The sequence below is a fragment of the Epinephelus lanceolatus genome, chromosome 8 (genome assembly GCF_041903045.1).
Source record: "Epinephelus lanceolatus isolate andai-2023 chromosome 8, ASM4190304v1, whole genome shotgun sequence".
Taxonomy (NCBI): domain Eukaryota; kingdom Metazoa; phylum Chordata; class Actinopteri; order Perciformes; family Serranidae; genus Epinephelus; species Epinephelus lanceolatus.
In genome coordinates this window covers 27,324,804-27,337,287 of record NC_135741.1, presented here as the reverse complement: position 1 = coordinate 27,337,287, position 12,484 = coordinate 27,324,804, and the positions used below count along the sequence as shown (strand labels likewise).

General features: G+C 41.0%; 1 protein-coding gene across 3 annotated transcripts in view; it reads right to left on the bottom strand.

Moving 5' to 3' along the window:
- The window catches only part of casz1 (castor zinc finger 1), a 190,944-nt gene that overhangs the window by 73,640 nt on the left and 104,820 nt on the right, over positions 1-12,484 (bottom strand). The window contains exon 1 of one of the 3 annotated variants that reach the window (XM_033629374.2): positions 6,134-6,573. The exons of the other annotated variants lie outside the window; for them this stretch is intronic. Coding sequence (XP_033485265.1) covers positions 6,134-6,182 — 49 coding nt within the window. The 5' untranslated portion in view covers positions 6,183-6,573. Of the gene's footprint in view, positions 1-6,133; positions 6,574-12,484 lie in introns of those variants that run through there. 3 annotated transcript variants of the gene reach the window in all.

The following is a 12,484-nucleotide window of genomic DNA, read 5'->3' as shown; positions in this document are numbered from 1 at the left end:
CTGGCAACGCAACGTGTCAATAACATGCGAGGGACAACATGACATTTAGATGCCCTGGTGAGAAATGTTTCGTAGTCCTCCCAAGTTGAATCATGTTTTCTAATATTGTCTTTTGAACAACTGAGCAACAGCTGAAGACAGAGAAAAATAACAGTGGAGAATGCAGAGTTCATTTCTATCTATTAGAAACGTTGACCTACACACCATTTGAGAGAGACCAACTTCTTGCCAAATATAGAAAATTCCGGCACAATAGGGGGAACAGGTGCTGAGGGCCCATAGAAAGTGACGAAGCCGAAGAGCTGGGTTGCTGCTGAATGCCAAATAAGGCAGTGAGACACGTTGCACCAAGGCACAAAACAACCTCCTGTAAAGCAATTTTCTGAGTCTTATGACTGTCACCGATTCCCCCACAAACTGTCTGCTATACAATATTTCCCTGAGTTCAGACTATATTCAAGGCTGTTTCCCACTTTAATAATACCCGAACAAGAGAAAACAAGCAACAAATTTTATGCATTACTCATTTCTCCACTCCTTCCAAAAGTATTTCTAATTGACAGCAGGGCTTTGGCACTCCTAAAATATGCACAAACGTTCTCAACCTAGCCCTTCATCATTTAAATTGTCTGGTTTAACCTGTATTTGGGCATTTTACGATTCTGCCAACACCTGTCCCCCACCCTTGCGGAAAACAAACCAAATTGAATTCTTTCTTTGTTTGCTGTCGTGTTACTTAGTATATACGTTGTTCCGGGGTGGCTCCGGTGTGACTGAGGTCGGAGAGGGAAGCACAACTGATGGCAGACGTGTTTCAGGAGAGGGAGGGGAAAAGAGATGTCAGCCGACCCGGCCTCACACACACACACACACAGAAGAGTAGGGTACACTCTCTAACATCAAACAAACACCGCTCACGTGTCACAAGAAGCGCTCTCCCCTCCTCACCCCTGACTGGGGCAGGAGCCCCGGAGAAACAAACTCGTCATACATGCGGGGTGAAATCCCCAAAAGGGGATACAGAATGGACAGCGAGAGAAGAAAAAGGCTAAGCTGTGGTTATGGGACTGCCAACTGTTCTGCTAACAGCCTCTTAACAGGTGTGGGCTCTAGAACCATGTAATCCTATCAAGTTACCAAGTTGAAAAAAAAGGAGGAAAAAAAAGAGGAAAGAAATCCAGCAAACTCCTGGGCTCTTCCCCTCTCTCTCCCCCTTCTCCCTTCTCTTCGCTATCTTTCTGTCTCTGTTGGCAGTGACAGAAACGAACAGCTGGGCTTCAGATTTATCATGTACAGACAGTAATTATTGCTGGTGCTGCCTGCTACTGACCCAAGTGAATAGAATGTCACATGAAAAAACACACAGCAGAAGGGGGACCTGAAGCTGAGGGGTGCCGGGTTGGGGACTGTGTAGAGAGATGTGTGTGTGACACAGAAGAGAGAGGAGGGCAGTGTTTAAACGTCACTACGTTCCTGTTTGCAGTCAATTACGGACGAGGACAGGGGTATTGGCTCTGTAACTCGGCAGAGCAAACATTTTCTCACTCACAGTGAAGGTGACAGAAAAAAAGAGGTCCCATGTTTGTTTGTGCAGATTTTTTTCTCTTACTCCTATCAAAAAATAAAGCCAAAGGCAGCTCAGCAGGCACCGAATTCTTGTCAAAGAAAAGGTGACAGAGAACTGAAACTAAAAGATGTGCTCAACACTAAAAAAAGAGCGATAAAATGAGTGGACAGATTTGTTTCAACACCTACTCTTGTCATCTTTTAAGATTTTATCTTACATGTATGATTAACTACACTCAAACAATTATTGATTAATACAAAAAAAGGAAAAGCCAGTGCACTGATGTGGACCACACAAAGTGTTTTCCGTCATTCTATCAACCCAGCGTGACCCCACCTGCTGTATTTGTTCCAGAGATAAGAGGGTCAGGAGATAAACTATCAATTTATTACCTGTGTCAATCACTGTCCTTGTCATTAAATAGTTAACCCCACACCTGCTGCTTCCTGTTACACACATTCAGTTGTATGAAAGTTGTGGTCTGTCACATTCCATACCCACTAACCTATGTACGGACTGGTTCACACCTTAAAGACCCCCTGCCACATTTAAAAGGATTAGTCACCACATTTTGTGCCGGCTTAATCTCTCTTTCAGCTGGCCTAATAACTGTGCTTCGATAAGCGAAGCATGCAAATTCATTCATGGCCAGTGGAGACCACGCTTTCAGACAAACGCGCCAAAGTCTTCCACTCTGCTAATTACCTCTTCATTTTCCCCTTTTCCCCTCTTATATAGCATATCAACGACCAGAGATTATTCTTCTCCCTTACTTTGCATGAAATTATAATTTCATATGAAAGATTAGGAAATCGAGTCGAGGAGGGGAAAAAAAAAAGTTACCGGAAGCTTCTCTCTTGACTCTGCGCACAGGAATACATGACACGGCATATTCAGCTGTGAGATTAAAAGCAGGATTTCTTTTCGCCTGGTTACGCCGAGACAAATGAGACAGAAATATGGAGAAAAAAGGGCATTTTTTTTCCCACAAAAAAAAAGAACGTATGATAAAACTTTTTTTTCTAATTAACGACATAATATATAATTCATTGCCGTCGTTTTTAAGATAGTATAATTAAAAAGGATACTTCACTGTTTCAATTTCCCTTATTTTTAGTATGCAGTTCAACAAACATGCATTATCTGTGATAATAAAAACTTGGCCCGTTACATTTTAGATAATAAAGGCAATGAAGACCCAAGGTGCAACCTGTTTATCATTCTGGAATATTTCTTCACCGAGTATTAATTAGGCCATTACTCCAGATTGGTGACGGGAAGCTTTGAGGTTTTAATTAGGTGCTGGCCACTGCATGAGTGCACAGGATTGAAGAAAGGGGGTGGTGATGCCACTTGCCTTGCTCCTGGCCCATATCAAGTAGCCCTGAACACTTTGGCTACTGCGGCAAAATGCATGGCAGCCCACGTGCATCTGGAGTTTATTTGATCGTTTGATCTCTAATGTTTCCTCTTTCTGCCGGTTAAAAAAAAGGCCAGTTGGTGTGATTTGGGTATTAAAAGACGGGGGTTAAGGTAATTATGGTGTTGGGTGGCTTGTGTCTGATGACTGGGCACATGCTCAATCAGGACTCAGCTGTCCCTCTCTTTCTGTCTACCCCCCCAGCACATACACACATAAACACACACACACACACACACACACATACACCTCCCTCCCCTTGTCTGCTGTCTATGTTCCCCCTTCTCTCCCCCTGCCACTCTGCTAAAACCAGGCATAACACACACAGCCTCGCGTAACATCAATCAAATACTGAGAGCGGACCATAAAACTACACAAACATATACGCTGCCATTAACTACTGTATTTGACACTTATTTAATAGTTCTTGCCAGATGTAGGTGTAAAAATCAGAAAACTAAATTTAGAGATAGAAATTAATTTAGACAGGAAAATTAAAAGAAAGAAGCCACTGCTGTTTTTAAATATGAATTCAAATGTTGCAGTAAAATGTTTCTGCTTTTGAAATTTAAAACACAGCAAAATAACATACAGGCATTTTTCTTTAAACACTTAATTTACAAACAACAACTAACCAACTCAAAGAGAGTCATGTAAATTGTGTCAGTATATTCAATTGCATATGTAAGTGATAACAAAAATCCTATATTTTGGTATCATTTGAACACGGCATTTGAAAAATAAATCTTGAGAATGTGAGTGTTTTTCCTCGGTTGACAAGGCGATACTAATCACCTCGTTGCTGAGGAGCACTCTTCCCTGACAAGGCTCCTTAGAATACAAGAATCCCCCAGGAGAAATCGGCATGAAAGAGGTTAAAGACAATGACTCGGATTTTTTTCCTCCAAATGTCTCCCTGTTAAATTTATTTCAAAACTCTGTTAATCTGCTGTACACAACATTCCCATTAGCATAGCCCAGCCCCCTAATAAAAATTCCGGCTAGTTTAATTAAAAAATGTAAATTTACTGTCATCCAAGGAGCAGCAGAAATAGGAGTGCAACAGCATATTTTATTGCTTAAGACATCAAATTGATTCAGGTTATTGCTAAATTGTGATAAAAGGTTATTGAGGGCCTTCAGAACTGGGCTTGTTTTTCTCCCTCATTTCATCCTGGTTTTTGTGGAAGGCCGTAAAAGATGGAGAGGGCCACAAAGGGTTAATGAGACAACTCAGTGAGGGAGAAGGCAATCAACATTATGACTCATAAGAGGGTAGAAAAACATTTTCCAAGCTGACGAAAAGTTTGAAATTAGGGTGTGTCACGATAACAGTTGTACGTGTTTGTTGTTATTTTAAACCATAATACAGGACACTTTAAATAACCTGACATAATACACGAGCCTTCACGTCTGTCTCTCGAATGTGTTTGTGAAAGCCTGTGGTCACAGCGGTCTACTGTACAGTGTCTCAGAGTTTTACTTAATAAGAAACATTATCTTTAGATTGTGTTTTATTTTTCAATAATACTGCCACATAAAAGTTAAAGAGCAGGAAAGCCTATGTGGTGTAAAGAGTGCTGAACGGCAAGATTAGACAGCAAGAAAAAGAAATACTTGTTAAGGTGATTTCAATAAGGTACAGAGAGAGTACATAACTGGCAAATAAACGTATTAAAAATAACAGCCTGGAGCAAAACCTGCTTGAATGAAGTTTGAATTACAGATTTTTTCTTGCCTTTAAAAATATGAAAAAAAATAAAAATGAAATTATTCTGTATATAAATATTTTTAGGAGCATTCTTTCTGTAATTTAAAACACTGATATCATGTTGAAAGTAACAGCCTACTTAAAAATATCCCCACAACCTTTACTAAATATACATATACTGTAGGAGTTTAAAATAAAGCGTTTCAAAGAAGGGTAGATAAGATTTATAAAAGTCAAAGGGAAACTATAATGTCTCTACGAAGTTAGAGTTTCGTTATTGAGTAGTTCTATATATGTGTTGTGCAAATAATGAATTACTGAGGGGCTATTAATACACACACACACACACACACACACACACACACACACACGTATAAAGGGAAGCCACCACTCAGTACATGCAAACAGAGAACACACGCATACATAGTGTACACGCAACACAGACAGAACTAAAAGGGGATGATAAAATATTACTTATTTTAAAACACACACACTTTCTTAGAAGTAAGGTGGCGAGCAGAGTGACGCCTGCGTGTATAAGGTGTAATCCAGTTACACACAGGACAAGTTTATCCTCCCAAAAGTACGCGCAGAATGACTGCTGTTAACCTGACAGTAACAGGTCAGATGAAATTTTTAATTATCTGCCCTACAGGTGCTTTAGTACAAAAATACTAATCAATGAGAACAACTGTGTAAAATATTTTAAATAAATATGGTGTTTGTTATAATTTTACCTAACATGTAATTCATTTGATTTATCAGACTGTTTACATTTAAAAGTAACACACACCAGCATCCTGTATATGCACTAATTAGAAGTACCTGGAAAGGTGTTAGCCCTGCTCCTGTTCCCTTTACATGTGTGACAACATGAGCAACACAACAGTTTGTTTGCTTTGTCCCCTTGGCAACAAACCCTTAGGCCATTCAATGTGCCCTAATGGCATTGCCACTGCCTCTGTGGGTAAAACCCAATACCTGTATTTCTACAGTACCAATACTGGCTCGTTCAAAAACATGTAATTAACTGAAGCGACTAAACAAGCAGGAGAACACACGGACGAAGAAAAAGATAAAGCCTGACAGGGAGTTGAGCTGGTCTCATGTCCTAGAAGAGAAATACACTCTGACAAGAGAAAATGAAACTGGCTTTGTGAACTTTCTTCACATGTGTAACTGCATGTAGCACGGCGTCCTGAGACGTGTGCTGGGGAAATGGGCAATCATATTTGATATTGCAGTCACCTTTGGGCACTGTCAAAGAGCTATAAATAAGGGTGTCGCAACACTTGGGTATACGTACGCGCTGGCACATAGTTTAATCATGAACAACTTCCCCTCTCTGTGTATTTAGTCAGAGATAAAGGCACACCTTAAACTGTCAGCTAATAAAACATTTCTGGCAAAGGTAGAAAAGAAGAAGAGTACTCACCATATTCAGGGAAGTCGAAGTTAAATCCTCTCAGACATGTAACTTTCATAATATTACTCAACTCAGTTAGAAAGTCATTCGAATGTTGGTTGGTTGAGGGGGAAATAAAGCGGAAAAGTAACTAGATAAAAAAAAGGCTTCCTTCAATCATGCACTAAACTCCTTGACATGTAATCTGTCAATAGTTTGTTGCTGAGATAATGCCGGCTGCCACGAGCGGATTTGATTGGCAGCTTAGGGTCTGGCCCCTCCTTCCTGTGGTTTGACGGGGGGTAGGTGAAAGAATATGGAGCCTCCCCCTTCCCTGCTCTCTCTCTCTCTCTGCCGCTCTCTGTGTCGCTCGCTCTCTGCCTCTCGCACGCTGCCTCTCTCGCTCGCTCTCCGTTTTGCCCCCATACACACACACACGCACAGACCAAGCTGTTGGTGATGTTGTCTGAATAGGCTGATAGGAAATTATGGCAGAGGAACCGGAGCAGTTTTTTTCTCCCTCCCTCAGTGGGCTGGCCTTTTCCATCTTTGTGGTCTTCTAGCCTTTCAACTCTCTTGGGGTGGAGCCTCCACTGCCTCTATTCAAATGAAGGGAGCACCACACTTAAAAAAAAGGTTTTGGGGAGAAAAAGATTATACGTTTATAAAAATATATTATACTTTTACTGCGCACGAGTATTTGAGGCTTTTAGACTAATTATTTAAACTTAGAACTGCTTTTTAAACGCCATTATCTCATTATTGTTTCATATGAAGTACAACCACAGTGTGTGAAAGGATATTTTGACAATTCTGTAAGCAAGTCATCTAACTATTCAATCATTGAATGTAAAAGAAAAAGGACAAAACTGCATGTGATGAACATGCTTGTACTTTTATGCCTCTTGCCAGCAGCCATCAAGAGTTTTTAAAATATTTGGCAGAGATAATACTTTGACACTTTAGCTCGAAGCAAATAACTCTTTCACGTCTCTCACAAAACAGAGATCCTCTCTATTTCAGTGTCGTGTCGTATACTTTCTTTGCCTCTCTCCCTCAGAGCACGCTCTTTCTCCTTCCCTCCCTCTGATAAGCTATCAGTTTTCATTGTAATTTCAGGTGAAATGATAAACGACAGCCGTTACCAGGTGACAATGAATACTTTATAAGACAAACCCCTTATTTGCCTGGCAGTTTCATCCGCAGTGGTATGCAAAGTGCCTCTGGACCATTTGTACATAATGCCCATATACTGTAAACATGGCTCCGTGTCAAGAATGTGGAATTTACAAAGTGACACCAAATAACAAAAACTTCGAAAGGTCACTGGGTATTCCTGTTTACCACAGCAGCTTTATTTTGAATAAAGGTGGTGGTGTATAACTAGCATTTACTGGTTTATAGAAAAGAGGAAATGAACAACTTTATGGCTGTGAACTGTAATGCAATGATACATAGTCCTGGCTTCAGTTCCTGAGAGCTGTCAGCAAAGTTCAAAGTATGTACATAAAACAGGTTTTGGTTGATTTTGAGATTACGATGACTCATCCCAGTTAATAATGGAAATAAAAAAAAGGCTTTGTCTCCTCCTTACACCCATAAAGGGAAATGTCCTTAAAAGAGTTTCTATCAAAGGGTTCCACCCTTGATCTAACGTTGTACTGTAAATACTACTTTGGTTTTTGTGTTAGCCATGATAAAAAATCTAATTGTTTCAAATGACCTGACTTGGCAGCCGGACCTTTTCTGTTACAAAGGTGTTGGACATTTGTCAAATGTCAGTCCTGTTCTTCATCAATCACATATTATACAAACAAACATATTTTGCTTGGTAGATTAGTGAGACCTAGTAAAGTCAGACACCCATGTGGATCATACTGTGCAACAACTTAGGGCTAAATACTGCCTGACCACAGTGGTAACACGCTTATATATCTCTGTTATTTACTGTAGTATTGCGCAAAAGGCATAAAATGTTGTATATAAGGCCCCAATATTATAATGACTAAAATGTACTCAAATCGGTGATGCTGTTGTTCTTACAAAGTTTGGAAGAGGTGAGCTCTTTTGAGCAACTTTAAACCAACTGCACCATGATAAGCGACAGTATATGTAGATTATTTGAATTTTACATTCTTCTAAACTCTAGAATTGACATTTCTAGCAGTTTTAAATGATTGTGGTTGAAAATAAGACATGTAGCCATCTGTCTGGCTGCAACCCTGTGACACTTTGTTCCACATGGGTGCCATAAATCAATAAAAAGGAAAACAAAAACTACTACAGTATCTCTAAACTTGATATTGGGGGAGGTTTTGGTTTGCAGGGTGAATTCTATTCATGTCCACAGGAGGGAGGGTTTGTCGTCCATGCATTACAGCCCTCTGGCCCTTGAGCTGCCATCTTTGGGGCCGAAACCATTACTTTTCAAAAGGAGCGGTGGGGATTTTTGTTTGATGTGGTCTGGGGGCATTGTATGTTGCATGCGGGAGAATGTTGAGGGCAAGGTGGAGTGTGTATGCATGTGAGTGTGTGTGTGCGCGCCGCCGTGCATGTGACATGGCAGGGGTACATCAGTCAAAGGGCCGCCGGGCCAGACGTTTGGCTGCCCCTGACAGTGCACTCCAGGAGGGGCTGGTCTGGTGAAGGGCCCACTCCGAGTCCTCCATTCCCCAGGACAAAAGCCAGGGCCCGGGTGATAGATGTGAATTCAGTGGCTTTTGTGCCCAAAGCCCAGAGACATGCCGAGTGAGAAATCTGACCTTTGCCGAGAGTCAGATTGTGTTTTTGAACCCCTCTTGCTGTCTCTGGCAGTTCGGGGCAAAGAGTGAGTGAGCGAATGGGAGGAGATGGAGTGGGTGCAACTTGGCATGGGGTGGAGATCTGTCCTAACTGGTGGAGCGTACAGGTGGAGGGACTACACAGGAGGAGCGGCATGAGGCGCTTCTGCTGCATCCAACTTTAAACACAACAAATTAAAAGAGTTTGTGTTTTTCAGCAGACAATGGATCAAGTTTATTCTTGATATTCACTGTCATGTTGTTGTCAAATTGGCAGGAAATTGAACGTGTAAAAGCTTAATTCTGAAGCAGGGGCTTTTAAAGTGGGATTCAACAAGAGTTCACCCTAGTGTTATTCGAGGTTGTCTGTGATGTGGGATATTATTCCCTCTCACGTCTGTTTATATTGCATTATATATTTATTTTTAAGCAGAGAAGGAGCTGAATATTAAACTTACACACAAATACAGCCAGAACAATGATGATGGCAATACACCACTTCTTGATGATCATCATTTGCATTACTCATGACAATGATTCTTCAGAATCTCATTTGATTTTCATAATTGCTGTATAGCTGTATATACAGCTACATACATACACTATGAAAATCACATGGTAAAATCTCATTATAGGTGCACACTTGGAAGCAATTAACATGGAGTTTGTATGAGGTATAAGGTATATTTGTATGTCAACGTACTGCAAAGCCTTTCTTATATTCATGCACTGTTTATGATATTACATGAATTATGATATAGCATGTTGCTTGGCGGCAGTGTGCTGAGAGCAGAGATTTTGCAGATAGAATAGGCCTATGTTTTTGAGTCATACATTTTTCTTGACACTGCTTTCATCCCCCGGCCGTAATCATCATATCTCCCCCATTGCTCTCCCGGATGCAGACATCCATAATGCAATCTTCCTAATTTTGATCCCTCGCAATCTGGTTTTTAAAAGGGAGGGGAAAAAAGGGACATATTTCTGAAGGCTTGCTCCGTAATCATTTTAGACAGATAGCCTTTCCCATCGCAGATGAGCAAATATTTGTAAACCAGCTATCTAATGGAAAATTAGAGTGAAATTAGAGTGAAATTCATGACAGTGAAATCCGATTATCTGTAATTCTATTATGCCATCTTAGCCCACACAGCATATTTTTGTAGAGTTTTTTCCATAAATACCTATGCCAGGGGTCCTGCTAATCAAATAAAATTGAAATTCATCTTCCCATTAAATTCAATTAGCTGCAATTTCTAAAGCCTAACAAAGATTTTAATTACTAAATTATAAAATTCTCCCTAGCCAAATTGGGGAGAGAAAAAGTGCATACCCTGCATCTGAAAAACAAACCCATGAAAGGAAATTGTTGATCAAAAAAGATATCCAGGGGAAAATAACATTAGGGAGAGCACTGGGGCCTTCGTTCAGCGAGTCTGGGTGGGGAGTGACGTGTGCCAAGCGCTAGGCTCCTGGGCTAGAGGAAATGAACTTAGCTGAGGTTCTCTCTGTCTCTAAATGTCTGCCCTCAGAGTTATTATGCTGTAATTGACTAATTGACACCTTAATTTCATTTATGGGGCTCCTGTGTTCATAAAGCAACCTCTGGGTGGGGCAGTGGTCTTGAGCGGAAGCAAGGAAGTCAACATCCAGGACATCAGGTAGAGCCTTCAGGCCCTCAGTTCTGTGCTGGGCAGATGACGATTATGCATTTGATAATGAAATGGTCAGGAAGAACATACTGACTTAGCAGAGGCTTAAGGAGCATCTTACTCATATGTTTAAATCCCTCTGATGCATGCTGATGGGTAATAATCATGCAAGTCCAGTCTTACAATCTGTCACTGCAGGCACGAATGACCTCCTTCAGGGTCAAAGGAGTTTATGTTTGGGAGGTGAGGTTCTTAAACTATCAAATAGAGATTCAAGACATGTTTTTCACTTTTTTAAAGGGTAACTTTGGTATTTTTCAACCTGGACTCTATTTTTCCATGTTTTTGTCTAGGTTATGATGGGGGCCACATATTTTTAAACTGGTCCAGTACTGAGCAAGACTGTTGCAACTGGCAGCTGTGAAACAGGCTGCAATGTAACCACCATCAGTTTACATCCACAAAGTGTTTGTTTTTGCCACTGGCAGGCTCAGATTGTTATTACAAGCATGTGACAGCAATACGGGAAGGATCCCTACAGAGATAGACCTCTTTTTTAAAGAGAACATCATGTTTGTTTAACCAGAAAAGCCCTGAAATTGCTATAACCAAACCCATCAGAGTCTATTTAAAAAAAACAGTAATTTTATCATAGTAACCTCATTCAGAGTAGAGTGACACAAAAATAAAACTCACAAAAACCATCTTGGTTCGTCTCTCCACTGTTCAAACAATCGCCTACTCTGGTTTGGTTGACATAAACCCTTAATTTACCCACTTAGATATAAAAATATGCTAGCTGTATACATGCTAAAATTACTGTTTATTCATATGGAATCTGTTCTGTTTAGTAATGGTAATAGCTATTTTGTTTTTTTTCCTGGTCCAACAAAAAGGATCCTATCTAGTAAAGGTCTATCTCTGCGGAGATTCTTCATTAATAATAATCTGAGCCTGTCAACAGCAAAAACAAGCACTTATTCCACTATTACGTGGACGTAAAATGACGGTGCCAAATGCCCCTACTGGTTACATTGCAGCTTGTTTTGTCGCTGCCAGCTGCAGCCCGGTCACTCTATACTGAAGAATTTCAAAAATGTATGTTCCCGTAGGTGACCGTAGGTGAATAACGTATTGTTGTATCCCAGGATGCGAGTGCAGCTGAAACCAGGGATTATTGCTGGTAATGTTTAGTTGCGAGCACACTGCTAACAGGACAGCTCTGGGGTCTCAGGTCAGCCACCAGGTCCATTTCCCAGCCACCCCCTGCTCCTCACCAGTGGGCCACTAAAATAACAGCTCAGCACCCTCTGCAGACTACAAAGCTCCATCTGAAAAGGCACCTGCTGCTGTTATTCACTTTAGCCCCTTTGGCAGCTCACTCTGTCTGTTTAAAGGACACGTAGAAGAGAAAGACTGACTGGGAAATGATGAATTATTTAAGTATGATGTCTAATTGTTTCAAGGCAGACATCTTGTTTCTGGAAGGTAAAGGCTTGGGGCTGGGGGGTGGAGTGCATGTGGGGGGAGGAATCTTTGTGAAGAGGTCTGTCTACTGTGTAATGCAGGCAGTCTCGTACTTGAAGTGGCTGGGTAAATATGACCAAACTGAAACTTTAATCTGCTTTTTCCACACCCAAGCTGGCTGGGTATTAAAGATAATCTTTTTTGTGTGTCATATGGCGGGAGATATAGATGGAGCTAATTTTTTAGAGACAAATCTGATATTTGTCAACTGGTTGAAAAAAACCAGGGGATTTTCTCCTAATCCTCCCTTGGATGTGAAGGCGCGTTAACAGCAAAATGCAGATGGTGTTCTGTGCACGGAGAGTACCCAGCACTCAGCGCAGTGCATACGGAAAGGCGCAGCTAGCCTCGCTAGGGCTCAACACAACCTGCAGATAGCGAACTCCCCCCCACATTCAATTAACAAGTCACTTATGAAAGCA